The following is a 23,003-nucleotide window of genomic DNA, read 5'->3' as shown; positions in this document are numbered from 1 at the left end:
CCTACAGCAATAAAACACCCTCGACTCTCTTAAAAGTGAAGTATGGCTTGCAGTGGTGAACTTTAAGAAGCTTTTGGGCTCAGGGCTATGCAGAGAATGCAAGCAGGTGTGATTACTTTATCCTGGCATCCTGTTCAGCACAGCCGTTGTGGGCCGAAGGGCCTGTTCCTGTGCTGTATTCCCCCCCGAATTCCCATCCCTTCTGCAAATCTACTGCAATCGTGTTAAAGGTGCAGGAAGGAACTGCAGGTGCTGGTTTACACCGAAGATAAGACACAGAATGCTGGAGTAACTCGGCGGGACAGACAGCATCTCTGGGGAGAAGGAATGAATGGGTGACGTTTCAGGTCTAGTCTGAAGAAGAGTTTAGTTTAGTTTAGAGATACAGTGCGGAAACAGGCCCTTCAGCCCACCTAGTTCGCACCGCCCAGCGATCCCTGCACACTAACACTATCCTACACACACTAGGGACAATTTACATTTACACCAAGCCAATTAACCTACAAACCTGTACGTCTTTGGCGTGTGGGAGGAAACCGAAGACCTCAGAGTAAAACCCACGCAGGTCACGGGGAGAACGTACAAACTCCGTACAGACAGCGCCCGTGGTTGGGATCAAACCCGGTTCTCCGGCGCTGTGAGGCAGCAACTCTACCGCTGCGCCACCGGTCTCGATCCGAAACGCCACCCATTCCTTCTCTCCAGAGATGCTGCCTGTCCCGCTGAGTTACTCCAGCATTTTGTGGCAATCTGTTAAAAGTTCAATAATTGCAGGACGGTACAAAAAAACGGAGCTAATTCGTTGATAGTTGATTGGAAATATATATCTTTTCAGTATTAAAAACCCTTTGCATGTCAAAAAATATTTTGCTTACAGGTATCTTGGCTTGATCGAGATTGGTGATGGAGGGCCCAGCAAGCAGAAGAAAATTATTTTAAAAATATATTTAGCTTCCCGTATTATGAAGGTATGTTACTCACACACTAAGATGTAAACTACTGCGATCTCAACTGATTGGCAAAGTGCACTCCTCCTGCTAAATTGAGTCGAGACTTAAGGGGCTGTCCCACTGTACGAGCTAATTCAAGGGCTCTCCCAAGGTAAAAAAAAAAATCAAACTCGTGGTAAGCACGTAGAATGTACATAGCGGGTACGTCAGAGCTCGGGACGTCTCTTAGCGGCTCGTAACGCTAACGGCAGGTAATCGGGAAACGCGGTAAGCTGGTGAAGATTTTTCAACATGTGAAAAATGTCCACGAGAGCCCCGAGTACCTACGAGCGGCCGTTACCGTAATTCCCCGAGTTTGAATCAGGGGAAACTCGGGAGAACTCTTGAATTAGCTTGTACAGTGGGACAGCCCCTTAACATCAAATACACAAGCAAAAAATAGAAATTTATTTCGTGATCGACGTATAAATGTACAAAAAAAAACTTTGCAATGAAATACTTCTCCAGAAGAATCTTCTCAGTAAACCGTAATGTTACGACATAGAATATGTTACAGAAATTGCTTCGAAAATTGGCGTAAGGCTTGAAGAATGAACATTTGGTGAAATTCCTTGACTTGTGGCCTCCAAACAGCTGCAATGGTAAAAAAAAAAGAAGAGTTACAGAGATGTTGTGTCGTCTAATATTTTTATTAGTTTCATTTAGAGATACAGCGCGGAAACAGGCCCTTCGGCCCACCGAGTCAGCGCCGACCAGCGATCCCCGCACACTAACACTACCCGACGCACACTGGGACAATTTTACATTTATACGAAGTCAATTAACCTGCAAACCTGTCCGACTTTGGAGTGTGGGAGGAAACTGGAGATCCCGGAGAAAACCCGCGCAGGTTCACGGGGAGAATGTACAAACTCCGTACAGACAGCACCCGTAGTCGGGATCGAACCCGGGTCTCTGGCGGGTGAGGCAGCGACTCTACCATTGCGCCACTTGAGTTCATTGTCACGTGTACCGAGGTACAGTGAAAAGCTTTTGTTGCGTGCTATCCAGTCAACGGAAAGACAACACATGATTACAATCGAGCCGTCCACAGTGTACAGATACATGATAAGGGAATAATGTTTAGTGCAAGGTAAAGTCCTTGTGCAAGATAATACCCAATGCGTTAGGGATATGGGGAGAAAGCAGGAACGGGGTACTGATTCAGGATGATCAGCCACGATTATACTGAATGGTGGGTGCTCGCCTGAAGGGCCGAATGGCCTACTCCTGCACCTATTTTCTATGTTCCTGTGATGTCAAACTCCATAGGGACATGGCCCGTAGTCAGGATCGAACCGGGTCTCTGGCGCTGGGAGGCAGCAGCTCTACCCGCTGCGCCACAGTAGAGAGATATTAGAGTGGGCTCAGCCCAAAGCAAAGCCACGTACCTTCAGAGTAGGAGGCAGCTCTTCTTGGACCTCTCCTCAGGAGCTGGGCAAAGCACGGCACGTATAGCTTCGTCGAACACAGTCTTTAGTCCCCGCTGGGTCAGGGCCGAGCACTCCAGGTACCTCATGGAGCCTTTCCCAAACGAGAGAGGAGAAACAAAAAATCAGCAGCTGCCTCGACCAAAGATCCTACAGCGAGCAAGATAGGCCAATCGACGAAAAAGACGTAGTACGGTCATGGGCAGATTCATGGGTGATTTTCGGCCCCATTTCCGTAACCGGCTTCCGTCTCCGCACCAAAGATCCCGTAGCGGAGCAAAGCTACTAGTGCGGAGACGGAAGCCGGTTACGGAAACATCCTCGTAAAAATAAAAGTTATTTGGTAAAAATCTTCTCCTCATTTTCAGAATTTTAATTTATTAACACGAACTGTTCTCCCCGCAACGTTGATTACACTGGGAGTCGGGTCGGGTCCGGTTACTGAAATGGATGACAAAAAGGCCCACGTTCCGCTCCGTTGCGTACTACACGTCAGCCCATTGCATTTAGCAGGAGTGGTCTATCTTGTTCCACTATAGGATCTTTGACCTCGACCATGGAGTAGTCACCGCCATTTTGGTGACCAAAGATCCCACAGCAGTCAGTGTTTGAGTGCGTGTGGCGCTGCCTCACTGCACCAGAGACACCCCTAGGTAGGTTCGATCCTGGCCTGTGGAGTTCGCACGCCCTCCCCGTGACCTGCGCGGGTTCCCTCCGGGTGCTCCGGTTTCCACCCACACTGGGCTTGTACACACTGGAGTTTAGAAGGGTGAGAGGGGATCGTATTGAAACATATAAGATTATTAAGGATTTAAGAAGGAACTGCAGATGCTGGAAAATCGAAGGTACACAAAAAAAGCTGGAGAAACTCAGCGGGTGCAGCAGCATCTATGGAGCGAAGGAAAAATTATTAAGGGATTGGACACGCTAGAGGCAGGAAACATGTTCCCGATGTTGGGGGAGTCCAGGACCAGGGGCCACACAGCTTAATAATAAGGGGTCGGACAGTGAAAAGTGCAGAACCAGGCTGCACCAGCAGAGCGCAGCCACCAGAGGGTGGTGTAGACCAGATGTCGGTCACACCAGGAGTCGGCATGGCTAACCGAGTCGGCAACTTCACTCACCAACATCTAACTAGTCAGAGGGTGGTGAATCTGTGGAATTCATTGCCACAGAAGGCCAAGTCAGTGATAATTTCAAGGCAGAGATAGATAGATTCTTGATTAGTACGGGTGTCAGGGGAGAAGGCAGGAGAATGGGGTTAGAAGGGAGAGATAGATCACCCGCGATTGAATGGCGGAGTAGACTTGATGGGCCGAATGGCCTAATTCTGCACCAATCACTTAGGAACTTGATAAGAAAGTCTTGCAGAATGCAATAAAGCAAATTTTTTAAAAAAAGATGGAACTCTGAAAATGTGTGGGACAACTTAAAAAAATCCGTAAGACATCACAGCAGATGCTGGTTTAAATCGAAGGTAGACACAAAATGCTGGAGTAACTCAACGGGACAGGCAGACCCTTCTTCAGACTGAGAGTCAGGGGAGGGGGCGGGACAGAGATAGAATGTAGGTGGAGACAGTCAGAAGAACTGGGAAGGGGGAGGAGATGGAGAGAGAGGGAAAGCAAGGGCTACTTGAAGTTAGAGGAGTCATTGTTCATACCACTGGGGTGTGAGCTGCCCAAGCCAAATACGAGGTGCTGTTCCTCCAATTTGCGCTGGGCCTCACTCTGACAATGGAGGAGGCCCAGGACAGAAAGGCAGGAAACATGTTCCCGATGTTGGGGGAGTCCAGAACCAGGGGCCACACACAGTTTAAGAATAAGGGGTAAGCCATTTAGAACGGAGACGAGGAGAAACACTTTTTCCACACAGAGAGTGGTGAGTCTGTGGAATTCTCTGCCTCACAGAGGGCGGTGGAGGCAGGTTCTCTGGATGCTTTCAAGAGAGAGCTGGATAGGGCTCTTAAAAATAGCGGAGTCAGGGGATATGGGGAGAAGGCAGGAACGGGGTACTGATTGGGGATGATCAGCCATGATCATATTGAATGGCATTGCTGGCTCGAAGGGCCGAATGGCCTACTCCTGCACCTATTGTCTATTGTCTATTGACAGAAAGGTCAGTGTGGGAATGGGAGGGGGAGTTGAAGTGCTAGGCCACCGGGGATCAGGTTGGTTAAGACGGACTGAGCGGAGGCTGCAAGAGATTGTTTTGTTATTGGGATATAGGCAGAGAAACACTCCTGAGTCTGGAGCGGGTCTACACGTGTGGGGTGATGCAGTGCAGCTCTCGACCTACCGATCTCCTTGGTCATGGCCAGTCCTTGTGGGTAGGTGATGGGAGCCAGCTTCTTCTCCTTCAGCTTCTCAATGGTGTCCTTGTCGTCCCTCAGATCCAGCTTGGTGCCCACCAGGATGATGGGGGTGCTGGGGCAGTGATGCCGCACCTCGGGGTACCACTGTAGCATGAAGGGGTAGAGCCGTCAGCTAACCTGTGCCCCCCTGCCCATCCTCCCCGCTCCCCTGGCACTTAACCCCCCCTGCCCACCCCCCCCTCGCTCCCCTGGCAACTAACCACCCCCCCCCCCACCTCCCACCCACCCGCCCCCGCGCTCCCCTGGTTCGGGCGCTGTCTGTACGGAGTTTGTACCTTCTTCCTGTGACCGCGTGGGTTTTCTCCGGGTGCTCCGGTTTCCTCCCACACTCCAAAGACGTACAGGTTTGTAGGTTGATTGGTTTCAGTAAAAGTTGTAAATTGTCCCTAGTGTGTGTAGGATAGTGTTAGTGTGCGGGGATCGCTGGTCGGCACAGACTAGGTGGGCCGAAGGGCCTGTTTCCGTGCTGTATCTTTAAATTAAACAAAAACGAAACATGCCAGAAGAATTTCGCTGCGCAGTGGCGCATGTTTTTTAAAAAAGATTTTTTTAGATTTTTAGATTTACAGATGCAGCGTGGAAACAGGCCCTTCGGCCCACCGAGTCCGCACCGACCAGCGATCCCTGCACACTAACACTATCCTACACACATGAGGGACAATTTTACATTTACGAAAAGCCAATGAACCTACAAACCTGTATGTCTTTGGAAATCGAAGATCTCGGAGAAAACCCACGCAGGTCACGGGGAGAACGTGCAAACTCCATACAGTCAGCACACGTAGTCGGGATGGAACCCGGGTCTCCGGTACTGTGAGGCAGCAACTCTACCGCTGCGCCACCGTGCCACCCTAAATCGCGACAATTGAGGCACGATTGAGCCATTAGCGCGCACTTGGAGCGCTGAGAACCCACCGACGCCACGAAACGTGACGAAACGTGACGAAACTCACCTTGGCGCGAACGTTCTCGAACGACGCAGGACTGACAAGCGAGAAACAGATCAAGAACACGTCCTAGAAAGAGAGGAAAACCAGGTTAATTCCCGGGATGGCGGGATCGACTGGGCTTAAATTCACCAGAATTTAGAAGGACGAGAGGGCATCTTATGGAAACAAATAAAATTCTTAAGGGATTGGAACGGCTAGATGCAGGAAAAATGTTAATGAAGTGGGTTTTTCTCCGAGAACTTTGGTTTCTTCCCACACTCCAAAGACGTACAGGTTTGGGGGTAAATTGGCTTGATGTTATTGTAAACCTGCCCTAGTGTATGTAGGACAGTGTTAAGGTGCGGGGATCGCTGGTCGACACGGACTCGGTGGGCCGAAGGGCCTGTTACCGCGCTGTATCTCAAAACTAAACTGCACTAGACTAGCGTGAATGGGTGAATGAGGGTCGACACGGACTCAGAGGGCCGAAGGGCCTGTTTCCGTGCTATATCTCGAGCTTGAAAGGAGGTGGGACCGGAAAAGGGTTTCAGGTGAAGGTGATGGATTGGCAGGTCGGTGGAGTAAGTGCGGAAAGGAGATAGAGGCATTGGAGTCAGAGAGAAGGGCCTGCCCAGATGCTGTACTGTTCCACGTTCTGGGTAAGGGGGTGTACGCACTGTTTGTGGGTAGGAGAGAGGCCGGAGTCTGTCATAGTCTTCTTGTCCAGCCGTATCCCACAGCCCCAGGTTCACCGGCTTCCCGTCCACCATAACATTGGCTGAGTAGTTGTCGAACCTGGCGTGAAACACAAATAGAATTGTAAAACAACAAAATGAGGACGAAAGGGTAACAGGCCATCTGTTTATCTACCATGGGGTGGGATTGAGATGTGTTTGTTGATCTGTGTTTAGTTTATTTTAGTCTTAATTCAGAGAAACAGGCCCTTCGGCCCTCCGAGTCCGTGCCGACCAGCGATCCCCGCACGTTAACACTATCCTACACACACTAGGGACAATTTTACATTTACACCAAGCCAATTAACCTACAAACCTGCACGTCTTTGGAGCGTGGGGGGGGAACCAAAGATCTCGGAGAAAACCCACGCGGGTCACAGGGAGAACGTGCAAACTCCGTACAGACAGCACCCGTAGTCAGGATCGAACCTAGATCTCTGGGGATGCAAGCGCTGTAAGACGCGTCACGGACTTTTGGAGGAGCATGGTTCATAATTATTACTATAAAGCCTATTTGGAAGAAGGAAAAAAAGTGCCTGCAACTCCCCCCCCCCCCACACACACATCCCTACACCCCTTCATGAAGCCCCAGTGGAGAAGGGGAATTCGACAAAGGCAGCCAACTAGTTGGTGCTGAGAGGAGCAGGAAAACAAGGGTGCAATGCGTGGGCCCAGTGGACGTCTCCTGTGGGCCCCTGGATGCAGCGTTAGTGGTTCTTTCTGGGACTACTGTGTTACCCGCGCACACCCAGGTACTTACACAGTTGGGATGTACTCGCCAGGAAAGGCGTTTGTCGTGTAGCTGATCAAGAGGCAGGTTTTACCCACAGCTCTGCGATGGAAAAGAAAAGCAGTTATCAAAATGTGATCTTAACAAACAGTGGCTGTGTTTTGATCACGCCATCAGCCATCTTGACCACACCCGGTGGCCATTTTGCCTTCGCCAGTAACCATTTTAGACCATGCCGGCAGCCATCTTAACCACACGGTGGCCATTTTGCCCTCGCCGGCAGCCATCTTAACCGCACGGTGGCCATTTTGCCCTCGCCGTCAGCCATCTTGACTACGCAAGCAGCCATTTTAGACCACGTCGGCAGCCATTTTAGACCACGCCGGCAGCCATTTTAGACCACGCCGTCAGCCATTTTGCCCGATGGAACCAAACCCACAACTCATTTTAACCTGCAGCTCCGCCTCACGCCTCAGTCAAAGCTCGTGCGAGGAGGGCGCGTGTCGACGGGATGACATCTTCTTGGCGAGGCATTAGACCGCCAAACATGCACACAAGAAGTACCCATCGGAATTTGAGAAAAGGAGGCCACAGATTCCTTGGTGTTCTGGGAAACAGATAATTGCTCACTCGACACGACATTGAAGGCAGTCGACCGTGTACAGAATGGCCGCAAACTTCCTAAAACAGTAGCAAAATTGGAGAAGTATCAAATTGGGTGTGAAATACCATGGAATGTCCCAAGACACCATGTCAATGGTGACAGACACAAAATGCTTGAGTAACTCAGCGGGTCAGGCAGCAACTCTGGAGAACATGGATAGGTGACGTTTCACAGAGTGATGGAGTAACTCAGCGGGTCAGGCAGCATCTGTGGAGAACATGGATAGGTGACGTTTCACAGAGTGCTGGAGTAACTCAGCGGGTCAGGCAGCATCTGTGGAGAACATGGATAGGTGACGTTTCACAGAGTGCTGGAGTAACTCAGCGGGACAGGCAGCAACTCTGGAGAGACGTTTCGGGTCAAGTCTGAAGAAGGGTCTCGACCCGAAACGTCACCCATTCCTTCTCTCCAGAGATGCCGCTAATCACATTACCTAACTGTGGAATGTTTAAGAAAGAACTGCAGATGCTGGAAAAATCGAAGGTTGACAAAAAATGCTGGAGAAACTCAGCTGGTGAGGTAGCATCTGACAAAGGCCTGGATAGAGTGGATGTGGAGAGAGTCTAGGACCAGAGGGCACAGCCTTGGAATAAAAGGATGTTCTTTTTGGAAGGAGATGAGGAGGAATATCTTTAGGCAGAGGGTAATGAATCTGTGGAATTCCTAGCCACTGCGGAGGCCAAGTCAATGGGTATTTTTAAGAGAGAGATAGACAAGATTGTTGTGTAGGAAGGAACTGCAGATGTGGTTTAAATCGAAGATAGACACAGAATGCTGGAGTAACTCAGCTGGACAGGCAGCATCTCTGGAGAGAAGGAATGGGCGACGTTTCAGGTCGAGACCCTTCTCCAGACTTCTGATAGATAGATTCTTGATTAGTACATTCTTAACACATAGTTCCAGTTTTATCTTCCAATTTGAAGGACGTGGAGAACATAATAAAACCAGCATTTTCTTGGCGTTTCAGGGGTTAGGAGAGATAGATCAGCCATGATTGAATGGTGGAGTAGACCAGATCAGCCAAGTGGCCTAACGTTTTTCCGATCACTTGGACAATTTACAATCTTACCCAAGCCAATTAACCTACAAACCTGCAAGTCTTTGGAGCGTGGGAGGAAACCGGAGCACCCGGAGAAAACCCACGCAGGTCACGGGAAGTACGTACAAACTCCGTACAAACAGCACCCGTGGTCGGGATCGAACCCGGGTCTCCGGCGCTGTGAGGCAGCAGCTCTACCCGCTGCACCACCGTGCCGGCCTAGATTTAGTTGGCACAAGCTAATTGCAAAATGACAATGGCACAACAGAACAAGGCCCAGGATCTGCTTGGAGAGAGATGAGGAAGCAAAAAGGGGAAGTTTACCTCGATGACGCAAAGGAATTTTTCATATTTTACGAAGCTAACTTGGAATATTAAAACTCAGGCCATTTAGTTTAGTTTAGTTTAGAGCTACAGTGCGGAAACAGGCCCCTTCGGCCCACTGAGTCCGCGCCGACCAGCGATGCCCGCATACTAACGCTATCCTACACACGTTAGGGACAATTTTACATTTACACCAAGCCAATTAAGCGACACACCCGCACGTCTTTGGAGTGTGGGAAGAAACCGGAGGTACCCGGAGAAAACCCACGCAGGTCACGGGGAGAACGTACAGACAGCACCCGTAGTCGGGATGGAACCCGGGTCTCTGGCGCTGTGAGGCAGCAACTCTACCACTGCCCCACCAACACCAATTCTTCAACATGTCTCTCCCATTGTTATGATAAAGAACACAACATTTTTCCCCCACCACCCCCACGTCCTTTAATGCCTTTGCCAAAATAAGGAATTTAAAAAAAAACTGGTTCGCTTTTAGGAAACATTTCTATAGACACCGTTTAAAATACTTCCCTCTTTAAGCAAAGCACAACCCCCATTCTACTTTTACCTCCTTCTTCAGTTCAGGTTATTAAATGTTCTTTGTTTCTCGTTAGCCGCCCGCAGGGAAGGTTCAACTCATATGTTGTTTGGGATGAGGTTGTCTCGTGGCTGGCCTGTCTCGTGCCTTCTGCTCTTATCTCTGACCTTTGTTCCAACCATCTGGCCATCAAAAGCATCCCTCGCCCATGTCCACCTATCACCTGCCAACGCTTTGTCCTGCCTCTCCTCTCTCTCCAAGTTTTCTTCCATTTATTACAATCCAGCTGAGGAAGGGTCCCGACCTGAATGTTTTGGTACAGTTTTGGTCTCCAAATTTGAGGAAGGACATTCTTGCTATTGAGGGAGTGCAGCGTAGGTTCACCAGGTTAATTCCCGGGATGGCGGGACTGTCATATGCTGAGAGAATGGAACGTCTGGGCTTGTACACATTCTGGAATTTAGAAGGATGAGAGGGTATCTCATTGAAACATATAAGATTATTAAGGGTTAAGAGGCAGGAAACATGTTCCTGATGTTGGGGGAGTCCAGAACCAGGGGCCACACACAGTTTAAAAATAAGGAGTAAGCCATTTAGAACGGGGATGAGGAAACACTTTTTCTCACAGAGAGTGGTGAGTCTGTGGAATTCTCTGCCTCAGAGGGCGGTGGAGGCCGGTTCTCTGGATGCTTTCAAGAGAGAGCTAGATAGGGCTCTTAAAGATAGCGGAGTCAGGGGATATGGGGAGAAGGCAGGAACGGGGTACTGATTGGGGATGATCAGCCATGATCACATTGAATGGTGGTGCTGGCTCGAAGGGCCGAATGGCCTCGACTCCTGCACCTATTGTCTATTGAAACATCGCCCCAACCGTGTGCTGTATCTTTAAACTAAACTAAACTAAAAATCTCACTGTGGTTTATCACATGTGATAATAAAGTATTAATTAATTCACTCATTCTATCCATGTTCTCCACATGGATAGGTGACGTTTCACAGAGTGCTGGAGTAACTCAGCGGGTCAGGCAGCATCTGTGGAGAACATGGATAGGTGACGTTTCACGGAGTGCTGGAGTAACTCAGCGGGTCAGGCAGCATCTGTGGAGAACATGGATAGGTGACGTTTCACAGAGTGCTGGAGTAACTCAGCGGGTGCAGCAGCATCTGTGGAGTGAAGGAAATAGGCAACGTTTCGGGCCGAAACCCTTCCGGGTTTCGGCCCGAAACGTTGCCTATTTCCAGAAGAGTTTCGGCCCGATACGATGCTGGTTCATTATGATGATAGACACAAAATGCTGGAGTAACTCAGCGGGTCAGGCAGCATCTGTGGAGAACATGGATAGGTGACGTTTCACAGAGTGCTGGAGAACCGGGTCAGGCAGCATCTAGTGCCTGTTTCCGCGCTGTATGTGTAAACTAAACTAAACCTCGATATGACAGAGGCAGTTTTTTCTTCCTCTCTTTCCCCTGCTAGGCCGGAAGAGCAGTCAGTTTAAAAGTTGCGACAGTGTTGAGAGGGCAGGGTGGTTTTACAGCGAGTTTCTTCCTGTTGGAGATAAGGTGTGGTAAGAAACGAACGCTCAAACAGCCTCTGGAACTGCCTCGAAGCAGCGGCATTCAGTTTAGTTTAATGTAGAGATACAGAGCGGAAACAGGCCCTTCGGCCCACCGAGTCCGTGCAGACCAGCGATCCCCGCACACTAACACTATCCTACACACACTAGGGACAATTTACAATTTTCACCAAAGCCAATTAACCTACAAACCTGCACGTCTTTGGAGTGTGGGGGGGAAACCGGAGCACCCGGAGAAAACCCACGTGGGTCACGGGGAGAACGTACAAACTCCACACAAAAACAGCACCGGGAGTCAGGATCGAACCTGGGGTCTCTGGCGCTGTGAGGCAGCAACTCTACCGCTGCGCCACTCATCCTTCAGGTAGAGGTCGAGGAAAAGGCATGAGGATTTATTCGGGGTGATTTATTATTGTCACGAGTCCCAAAAATACTGTGAAAAGCTTTATGTGCTGCAAGTCAAGTTGAATCATACACACACACACGAGTTTGATCAAGCACCAGGCAAAGCAAAGAGAAAAATACCAGGAGGCAGAATATAGTTTTCGGCTTTATAGCTTTAGTTACTGCAGAAAAGTGCAAGGTCTGCAATGAGGTAGGTTGGAAGATTGGGACTACACCCTTAGTTTACAAGGTCCGCGCCAACCAGCGATCCCCGCACACGTATGCCCCTGTCCCACTTAGGAAACCTGAACGGAAACCTCTGGAGACTTTGCGCCCCACCCAAGGTTTCCGTGCGGTTCCCGGAGGTTTTTGTCAGGCCCCCCACCTGCTTCCACTACCTGCAACCTCCGGCAACCACCTGCAACCTCCGGGAACCGCACGGAAACCTTGGGTGGGGCGCAAAGTCTCCAGAGGTTTCCGTTCAGGTTTCCTAAGTGGGACAGCGGCATTACACTATCCTACACACACTAGGGACAATTTACATTTATACCAAGCCAATTAACCTACAAACCTGCACGTGCTTGACCTGTGGGAGAAAAATGAAGATCTCGGAGAAAACCCCAAGGAGGTCACGGGGAGAACGGACAAACTCCGTACAGACAGCACCCGTAGTCAGGATCAAACCCGGGTCCCTGGCGCTGCGAGGCAGCAACTCTACCCGCTGCGCGGCCCGACATTTTCAGAGGCCCACAAATGCACGTCTTTGGGATGTGGGAGGAAACCGGAGCACCTGGAGGAAACCCACACAGCTCCAGGGAGAACCTGCAAACTCCGTACAGACAGCACCCAAGGTCAAAATTGAACTTTGGTCTCTGGCGCTGTGAGGCAGCAGCTTTAGCAGTTGAGCCATTAATGGCTCTTAATGCCCTTAAATGATATTAATATAGAATGTAATATTCGTGTTACAAAATCATCCAATAATCTAGAAAATCTGCCAATCCAATAACACTGGGGTCCCAAGTGTATGGAGACCCAAGATTAGTACGGGTGTCAGGGGTTACGGGGAGAAGGCAGGAGTATGGGGTTGGGAGGGAGAGATAGATCAGCCATGATTGAATGGCGGAGTAGACTTGATGGGCCGAATGGCCTAAATCTGCTCCTATCACTTATGACCTTATCAGGAATTTATAGTACCACAGTTGCCAGGGATGAACAGACTGCAAATAATTCCAATAACTGCTGTTCAGTACCTTTGGCAAAAGAAATGGAGAGTTTAATACAAAATTAAACATTACAGTATGTTCATGGGGGAAACAAAAGTCAGATTTTCTAATAGAATTGGTATGCAAAGGGTAACTCAAACGTGGGCGGGGCGTTTGTAACGCACAGGGTAAGCTGACTTCAGTCCTAATACTTGGAAAGGTTTAGGGAACTTCTCGTTACAGCTGCACATGTTGAACAGGAAACACTGCTGAGTTAGAAACAAAATGCTGGAGTTACTCAGCGGGACAGGCAGCATCTCTGGAGAGAAGGAGTGGGAGGAAGGGTCTCGACCCGAAACGGCACCCATTCCTTCTCTCCAGAGATGCTACCAGTCCCGCTGAGTTACTCCAGCATCTTGCATCTATATTTTCATTTTACACAGAATCAGACAGACAGAGCTAGTATAGTGTTCAAGAAGGAACTGCAGATGCTGGAAAATCGATGGTAGACAAAATTGCTGGAGAAACTCAGCGGGTGAGGCAGCATCTATGGAGCGAAGGAAACCTTCGCTCCATAGATGCTGCCGCACCCGCTGAGTTTCTCCAGCAATTTTGTCTACCTTCAGAGCTAGTATGGACTTGATGTGCTGAAGGGCCTCCAACCATGCAATAAGAATTCTTGGAAGGATAAATCAGCTTGTGCGTTTCAGGTCAGAGGCAGCAGAATCTGGTGTGCAAGATTTAACAAGCTTGTTTGTGTTATTTAGGTGCTGGGGTGAGGTTACAGTTAAGGTTTTCTAGAGGGGAATGCTCTGCAGAATACACCATTTGATGTTTGTTGTCACCCGGACTAACAAATCTTCTTCCGCTTGCTAACTAGGCCACTTCAATAAATGACTCTCAAGTGTCTGAAGACACGTCTGAGACTTTGATAAGCATGAGGTTAATAAAGGCACATACACAGGGAACTATTTATCTTTAAGAAAGAAACATAGACATAGAAACATAGACAATAGGTGCAGGAGTAGAGGCCATTCGGCCCTTCGAACCTGTACCACCATTCAATATGATCATGGCTGATCATCCAACTCAGTATCCCATCCTTGCCTTCTCTCCATACCCCCTGATCCCTTTAGCCACAAGGGCCACATCTAACTCCCTCTTAAATATAGCCAATGAACTGTGGCCTCAACTACCTTCTGTGGCAGAGAATTCCACAGATTCACCACTCTCTGTGTAAAAAAATGATTTTCTCATCTCGGTCCTAAAAGACTTCCCTCTTATCCTTAAACTGTGACCCCTAGTTCTGGACTTCCCCAACATCGGGAATAATCTTCCTGCATCTAGCCTGTCCAACCCCTTAAGAATTTTGTTGCGTGCTAACCAGTCAGCGGAAGGACAATGCATGTTTAAGAAAGAACTGCAGAAGCTGGAAAAATCGAAGGTAGACAAAAATGCTGGAGAAACTCAGCGGGTGAGGCGGCATCTATATAGCGAAGGAATAGGTGACATTTCAGGTTGAGACTGATCAGTCTGAAGAAGGATCTCGACCCGAAATGTCACCTATTCCTTCGCTCCATAGACGCTGCCTCACCCGCTGAGTTTCTCCAGCACTTTTGTCCACCTTCGATTTTTCCAGCATCTGCAGTTCTTTCTTAAACATGCATTGTCCTTCCGCTGACTGGTTAGCATGCAACAAAAAGCTTTTCACTGTACCTCGGTACACGTGACAATAAACTAAGTTGAACGATTTACAGATCATATGCAAAACTGACAAGTTGTGCCAAATGGCTTACTGGCAGTATGTTTAAACCACAGTGGAATGTTTTATACAAGCTGGGGCATTTTATATAATGTGAGATATGTTGTGAAATGAGGGAAATGGGGACGTCTGTTCATGTTGGTATCTAGGCTGGAGCTACTGCGCTGTTTATCACCACACAGGATTAAAAACAACAGAGGGACAATAGTGGGTCCCAATGGTGAACACAAGGGGGGGGGGGGATCTGGCGTGGGAGGACCACCGAAAGATATCGGGCGGCACTGAGGCGCAGCAGTAGAGTTGCAGCCTCTCAGCGCCAGAGATCCGGGTTCGATCCCGACCACGGGTGCTGTCTGTACGGAGTTTGTACCTTCTCCATGTGAACTGCGTGAGTTTTCTCCGGGTGCTCCGGTTTCCGCCCACACTCCAAAGACGTACAGGTTTGTAGGTAAATTGGATCGGTAAAATTGTAAATTGTCCCCAATGTGCTAGTGTGCGGGGTGATCGCTGGTCGGCACGGACTCGGTGGGCAGAAGGGACTGTTTCTGTGCTGAATCTCTGAACTGAACTAAACTGAACTGAAATGGAAAAAAAAGTACTTTGGGACATTCTCGGGGTGATGAAAGGTGCTTTTTTTTTTAAAACTGGAGTGGCAACGAGTGCTTGTTTTCTGCAGGCATTAAGCAGAAGTTAGAATGCATGGGGCAGCAAGCAGCTCAGTACCTAGTCTCGGCGGAAGTGCTAGCTTCCTGGCAAGCTGTCTGCTTATCTACTGGGGTTTAGAAGCTGATGGAGTTCACGCCCTCAACGTTACACCATCACAACCCAATTCAACAAGTCTGTGTCGGGAGGAACTGCAGATGCTGGTTTACACCGAAGATAGACACAAAATGCTGGAGTAACTCAGCGGGACAGGCAGCATCTCTGGAGAGACAACATCTCGGGTCGAGACCTTTCACCAGACTGAGAGTCAGGGGAAAGAAAAACTGGAGATATGGAGGGGCGAGGTGTGAAAACAGATCAAAGCAGACGCTGAGCAAGGAATTGTAGAATGGCTCATTGTTGGCTGAGGGGAAGTGACAAAGAGGCGCGTACACACAGTAAAACTAATCAGGAGGATGGTGAAACTGGTCGGTGGGGGAGGGGATGCAGAGAGAGAAACAAGAGTTACTTGAAGTTAAAGAAATCAATATTCATGTTGTAGGCGAAATATTGTGTTAAAGAAAATCTAACATTGGAGGGTGAGGGCTGAATATTTTCTACTTCCTGCCTTCAACTGTGTTCAGATCAAAACACGCCCTTCTTCAGAGATCATATGTGTTGGAAGGAACTGCAGATGCTGGTTTACACCCAAGATAGAGGCAAAGTGCTGGAGTAACTCAGCGGGACAGGAGGCATCTCTGGAGAGAAGGAACGGGTGACGTTTCAATAGACAATAGACAATAGACAACAGGTGCAGGAATAGGCCATTTGGCCCTTCGAGCCAGCACCACCATTCAATGTGATCATGGCTGATCATCCCCAATTCCTGCCTTCTCCCCATATCCCCTGACTCCGCTATTTTTAAGAGCCCTATCTAGCTCTCTGTTGAAAGCATCCAGAGAACCTGCCTCCACCGCCCTCTGAGGCAGAGAATTCCACAGACTGTTTTGGGTCTGTAACTCATTCTCACCGGGCCCACAGCTAACAATGGCGTGTTTCCTTTATCATGGCTTCTTTTCTGGATATCATTTGTTCTACATCATTCCACACCACCGCCTCTATCTCCGAGTCTCCCTCTCCCCCGACTCTCAGTCTGAAGAAGAAGGGTCCCGACCCAAAACGTCGCCCATTCCTTCCAGGAACTGCAGATGCTGTGTCAAAAAAAGACACAGTGTGCTGGAGTAACTCAGCGGTCCAGGCGGCATCTTTGGAGAACATGGATAGGCGCTGTTTCAGGGTGGGACCCTTCTTCCTCATTTGAAGGTGGTGTTACGACTTGTAAAAGACATCTGGACAGAAATAGGGACGGGAAGGGTTTAGAGTCAATAGACAATACACAATACACAATAGGTGCAGGAGTAGGCCATTCGGCCCTTCGAGCCAGCACCGCCATTCAATGTGATCACGGCTGATCATCCCCAATCAGTACCCCGTTCCTGCCTTCTCCCCATATCCCCTGACTCCGCTATGTTTAAGAGCCCTATCTAGCTCTCTCTTGAAAGCATCCAGAGAACCTGCCTCCACCGCCCTCTGAGGCAGAGAATTCCACAGGCTCACAACTCTCTGTGGGAAAAAGTGTTTCCTCGTCTCCGTTCTAAACGGCGTTAGCCCTTATTCTTAAACTGTGTGTGTGGCCCCTGGTTCTGGACTCCCCCAACATCAGGAACATGTTTCCTGCCTCTAGCGTGTCCAAACCCTTAATAATCTGACATGTTTCAATAAAATCCCCTCTCGTCCAATGGGCCAAATGGGGCTAGCCCAGAATGGGCAAGGTGGGCCGAAGGGCCTGTTTCCATGCTGTACAACTTCATGGTTGGTCACATATAACCCAACACCCTATCCAGTTCTTAAACATTGCTCAATACACTGTCCACATGGAGCAGTAGCTCAGATGGGGAGGAGCCCCATCTTGTTATAAAACCATCCTCATTCAGCTAACACAGACCTATTAAAGATTAAATTAAAAAAAAATAATAATTTTGCATTTCACTACTTCCAGATTCGAACGGTCGCAGAGTCATGGAGCAGGGAAACAGGCCATTCGGCCCAACGCATCTAGACTGAGATGCCCCATCCACTCTAGCATCCCCATTTGCCTACAACTTTCCCCATCCACGGCCTTGGGAGACAGGGCTAGTTACGTCAGAGGGGCAGAGTTACGCACACCAAGATCCCATAAAGTGCAAGGAGAGAAATGGATTTTAATGGGAGGGGGTTGGTGGGAGGGAGGAAATTAAATATTATGCAGGGACTGCACTGAGAATGGGGAGGGGGTGGTAAAGGAACTTGAGGGGGGGGGGGGCTGTGGGGGAGGGAATGGGTGGAAGGCGAAGATAAGGGAAGGGGGGGGGGAAGGGCAGGAAATTGCAGAGATTTCTGGACGCAGCCCAGTCCATCACACAAACCAAACTCCCTTCCATTGACTCCATCTACACCTCACGCTCTCGGCAAGGCAGCATCATCAAGGACCAGTCTCACCCCGGCCTCTCCCTCTTCTCCCCTCTCCCATCGGGCAAGAGGTACAGAAGCGTGAAAACGAACACCTCCAGATTCAGGGACAGTTTCTTCCCAGCTGTTATAGAAACATAGAAACATAGAAAATAGGTGCAGGAGTAGGCCATTCGGCCCTTCGAGCCTGCACCGTCATTCAATATGATCATGGCTGATCATCCAACTCAGTATCCTGTACCTGCCTTCTCTCCATACCCCCTGATCCCTTTAGCCACAAGGGCCACATCTAACTCCCTCTTAAATATAGCCAATGAACTGGCCTCAACTACCTTCTGCGGGAGAGAATTCCACAGATTCACCACTCTCTGTGTGAAAAAAGTTTTCCTCATCTCGGTCCTAAAAGATTTCCCCTTTATCCTTAAACTGTGACCCCTTGTTCTGGACTTCCCCAACATCGGGAACAATCTTCCTGCATCTAGCCTGTCCAACCCCTTAAGAATTTTGTACGTTTCTATAAGATCCCCCCTCAATCTTCTAAATTCTAGCGAGTACAAACCGAGTCTATCCAGTCTTTCTTCATATGAAAGTCCTGACATCCCAGGAATCAGTCTGGTGAACCTTCTCTGTACTCCCTCTATGGCAAGAATGTCTTTCCTCAGATTAGGAGACCAAAACTGTACGCAATACTCCAGGTGTGGTCTCACCAAGACCCTGTACAACTGCAGTAGAACCTCCCTGCTCCTATACTCAAATCCTTTTGCTATGAATGCTAACATACCATTCGCCTTCTTCACTGCCTGCTGCACCTGCATGCCTACTTTTAATGACTGGTGTACCATGACACCCAGGTCTCGTTGCATCTCCCCCTTTCTAATCGGCCACCATTCAGATAATAATCTACTTTCCTGTTTTTGCCACCAAAGTGGATAACCTCACATTTATCCACATTATACTGCATCTGCCATGCATTTGCCCACTCACCCAGCCTATCCAAGTCACCTTGCAGCCTCCTAGCATCCTCCTCACAGCTAACACTGCCCCCCAGCTTCGTGTCATCCGCAAACTTGGAGATGTTGCATTCAATTCCCTCGTCCAAATGATTCATATATATCGTAAATAGCTGGGGTCCCAGAACTGAGCCTTGTGGTACCCCACTAGTCACCGCCTGCCATTGTGAAAAGGACCCGTTTACTCCTACTCTTTGCTTCCTGTCTGCCAGCCAGTTCTCTATCCACATCAATACTGAACCCCCAATACCGTATGCTTTACGTTTGTATACTAATCTCTTATGTGGGACCTTGTCGAAAGCCTTCTGAAAGTCCAGATATAACACATCCACTGGTTCTCCCTTATCCACTCTACTAGTTACATCCTCGAAAAATTCTATAAGATTCGTCAGACATGATTTACCCTTCATAAATCCATGCTGACTTTGTCCAATGATTTCACCACTTTCCAAATGTGCTGCTATCCCATCTTTAATAACTGATTCTAGCAGTTTCCCCACTACCGACGTTAGACTAACTGGTCTGTAATTCCCCGTTTTCTCTCTCCCTCCCTTTTTAAAAAGTGGTGTTACATTAGCTACCCTCCAATCCTCAGGAACTACTCCAGAATCTAAAGAGTTTTGAAAAATTATCACTAATGCATCCACTATTTCTGGGCCTACTTCCTTAAGTACTCTAGGATGCAGCCTATCTGGCCCTGGGGATTTATCGGCCTTTAATCCATTCAATTTACCTAACACCACTTCCCAGCTAACCTGGATTTCACTCAGTTCCTCCATCTCATTTGACCCCCGGTCCCCTGCTATTTCCGGCAGATTATTTATGTCTTCCTTAGTGAAGACAGAACCAAAGTAGTTATTCAATTGGTCTGCCATGTCCTTGTTCCCCATGATCAATTCACCCTGTTTCTGACTGCAAGGGACCTACATTTGTTTTAACTAATCTTTTTCTCTTCACATATCTATAAAAGCTTTTGCAGTCAGTTTTTATGTTCCCTGCCAGTTTTCTTTCATAATCTATTTTCCCTTTCCTAATTAAGCCCTTTGTCCTCCTCTGCTGGTCTCTGAATTTCTCCCAGTCCTCTGGTAGGCTGCTTTTTCTGGCTAATTTGTACGCTTCATCTTTTGTTTTGATACTATCCCTGATTTCCCTTGTTATCCACGGATGCACTACCTTCCCTGATTTATTTTTTTGCCAAACTGGGATGAACAATTGTTGTAGTTCATCCATGCAGTCTTTAAATGCCTTCCATTGCATATCCACCGTCAACCCATTAAGAATCAATCGCCAGTCTATCTTGGCCAATTCACGTCTCATACCCTCAAAGTTACCTTTCTTTAAGTTCAGGACCCTTGTTTCTGAATTAACGATGTCACTCTCCATCCTAATGAAGAACTCAACCATATTATGGTCACTCTTGCCCAAGGCAACTGAACCATCCTACCACAACCAGAGAGCGGTGCTGAACTACTATCTACCTCTTTGGTGATCCTCGGACTATCCTAGACCGGACTTTGCTGGCTTTACCTTGCACTAAACGTTATTCCCTTATCATGTATCTGTACACTGTAAATGTCTCGATTGTAATCATGTGTTGTCTTTCCGCTGACTGGTTAGCACGCAACAAAAGCTTTTCACTTTACCTCGGTACACGTGACAATAAACTCAACTGGACCCACGGGGGATAAGAGGAAATTAATTACTACTCAGGGACACCACTCAGAATGGAGGGGGGGTGCGAGATACAGGAACTTGAGGGAGAGGTGGAGGACTTGGGGGAAGGGGCTGGTAATGAGGAAGGAGGGGGTGGGGGGAAGGGGGGGAAGAAGATATTGATTTTCGGTTTTTACACCCATCCAAATCAACTCCTTCTGATCAAGTGCAAAATCTTTTCATCCTAACATCCGCCCAAGTCTATCGGGTTATAGGTACTTTAAAATGTCCACCAGATCTCGCCCGCTCCTTCTTGTAGTCCATAGAATCTAAACGAGAAGGCGATTTTTTAAAATTGCGACCACATGCAAAAAAACCTGTTGGATGTCAGAAAAAGATAGTTCACTTTCTGGAAGCCAAGAGTGTGGGTTTGGTGCGTGTTGCAATTCTCAAGTACGTCAGAAGTTTCAGACGAAACGCTCAAGAAGGAACTGCCAATGCTGGTTTAAACCGGAGACAGACACAAAATGCTGGAGTAACTCAGCGGGACGGGCAGCATCTGTGGAGAGAAGGAATGGGTGACGTTTCGGGTCGGGGCTGAAGAAGGGTCCCGACCCGAAACGTCACCCATTCCTTCTCCCCAGAGATGCTGCCTGTCCCGCTGAGTTACTCCAGCATTTTGTGTCTATCTTCAGTAGTTTTAGATCCTTATATCACTCTCTGTCAGAAGCCAATGTACTCATTACCTGCATAAGGCAATTATAAGTGATAGGAGCAGAATTAGGCCATTCGGCCCATCAAGTCTACTCCGCCATTCAATGATGGCTGACCTATCTCTCCTAACCTCCTTCTCCCCATAACCTCTGACACCCGTACTAATCAAGAATCTATCTATCTGCCTTAAAAATATCCACTGACTTGGCCTCCACAGCCTTCTGTGGCAATGAATTCCACAGATTCACAGGTACACACAAGTGCTGGAGAAACTCAGCGGGTGCAGCAGCATCTATGGAGCGAAGGAAATAGGCAACGTTTCGGGCCGACACCCTTCTTCAGTTTCACCACCCTCTGGCTAAATAAATTCCTCCTCATCTCCTTCCTAAAAGAACGTCCTTTAATTCTGAGGCCGTGACCTCCTTTCGTATCGCACTTGTAGTTTCGTTATTGTTAACACCAAAGAGAAGAAGAAAAAATTGCTCAAGTATTTCTAAACTGACTTAAAGCAAACGGTGCCAGGGTATTTTAATCTGCTGTCTAATCCGATCATTAAAAACAGATGGGGAGCATATATATACGCTCCAGAGAGGCAGATGTGGAAAATGAGACAGAGAGAGAGAGAGAGAGAGAGAGAGGGAGGATTCAGACACAAAGATTAGAAATTGTTTCCAGCCCACTAAAAAATGATAGTAGGAATTTTAATTTTTGTAACAAGAGAGGGTAAATGTCATCGAGTAACCACAAGCAGAAATGCTGAGAAAAGGGGAAACTAAAGAGGAGGATTTTTATTTTTCTTAAGATCATCTTCCAACACATATAACATGACACAAAAAAACAAAATCTCTTTTGTCAGAAGAATTGACACCCCAATTTCCACTGCCCCTCAAGATTAAGTAACAGGAACACAGGGAAGGAGGTGGGGGGAGAATACTTTTAACCAACTTTTTTTTAACAAACTTTTTATAAAGTTTTGAAGTGCACTTACCCATCCCCCACCACCACACATTTAATTGCCTGCATTTCTTCAGATGAGGTTTCAAAGTCTGCGGGTGGCTGCCCCAGTCGAAGAGGGGGGGAGAACAAATTAAAAGCTCGGGAAGGGATGAGAGGAGTAGAGAGAGACTGCAAATTAGACAGATCCCAAGCAAGTTGCACACAGCCGGTACCACCCAAACAGCGCTGCTGGCCAACTAACTTTGATAGTTTGCCTCCACACGCATTGGCTTCTTGGCTACCATCTCCAACCAGGTTGGTTCAAACTGGAGTCAATCACAACCAGCATGCTTGCCTGTCTCCTAGCCCTTCATCCCGCCCCTCGTCACTTCCAATTGGACTGTTTATTTTAAATGGGTGGGCCAAACGTGGACCATTGCTGCACCGTAGAAACATAATGGCAGATCTCAGTCTCTCCAGCACGATAAAGGACCTTAAACTTCATCCGACATACTGACGGAGAGTCGATGAGGACTCTCTCTCTCGAACTTCTACAGGTGCACAGTAGAGAGCGTGCTGACCGGTTGCATCGTGGCTTGGTTCGGCAACTTGAGCGCCCAAGAGCAGGAAAGACTACAAAAAGTAGTAAACACTGCCCAGTCCATCATCGGCTCTGACCTCCCTACCATCGAGGGGATTTATCGCAGTCGCTGCCTCAAAAAGGCTGGCAGCACCATCAAAGACCCACATCATCCTGGCCACTCACTCATCTCCCTGCTACCTTCAGGTAGAAGGTACAGGAGCCTGAAATCTGCAACATCCAGGTTCAGGAATAGCTGCTTCCCCACAGCCATCAGGCTATTAAACTCA

At 48.3% G+C, this 23,003-nt stretch overlaps 1 protein-coding gene across 1 annotated transcript; it reads right to left on the bottom strand.

Annotated features, from left to right (window-relative positions):
* Window positions 1–1,376: 1,376 nt before the first annotated feature.
* Window positions 1,377–22,405, bottom strand: LOC116966860 (ras-related C3 botulinum toxin substrate 1-like). Its single transcript, XM_033013195.1, has 7 exons — window positions 22,186–22,405; window positions 7,217–7,288; window positions 6,400–6,517; window positions 5,747–5,809; window positions 4,718–4,877; window positions 2,381–2,513; window positions 1,377–1,583 (listed from the first exon to the last, which is right to left on the bottom strand). The coding sequence occupies exons 1-6, from the start codon at window positions 22,218–22,220 to the stop codon at window positions 2,383–2,385; spliced, it is 579 nt and encodes a 192-aa protein (XP_032869086.1). The 5' UTR covers window positions 22,221–22,405; the 3' UTR covers window positions 1,377–1,583; window positions 2,381–2,382.
* Between the last annotated feature and the right edge of the window lie 598 nt (window positions 22,406–23,003).

Source organism: Amblyraja radiata, chromosome 38, assembly GCF_010909765.2.
Source record: "Amblyraja radiata isolate CabotCenter1 chromosome 38, sAmbRad1.1.pri, whole genome shotgun sequence".
In the NCBI taxonomy this organism is placed as follows: Eukaryota; Metazoa; Chordata; class Chondrichthyes; order Rajiformes; family Rajidae; genus Amblyraja; species Amblyraja radiata.
Note: the sequence above shows the minus strand (reverse complement) of the source record. Positions and strands in the feature narration are given on the sequence as shown.

What these genes read in the sequence shown, in the direction of transcription:
- LOC116966860 (XM_033013195.1), bottom strand. Translation starts at nt 22,220, where the DNA reads ATGCAGGCAATTAAATGTGTGGTGGTGGGGGATGG. An exon ending in TGTGTGGTGGTGGGGGATGG is followed by an intron (nt 7,289 to 22,185) that starts GTAAGTGCACTT and finishes TTTCCATCGCAG; the next exon opens with AGCTGTGGGTAAAACCTGCC. An exon ending in CTCTCTCCTACCCACAAACA is followed by an intron (nt 5,810 to 6,399) that starts GTGCGTACACCC and finishes CTCTCTTTCTAG; the next exon opens with GACGTGTTCTTGATCTGTTT.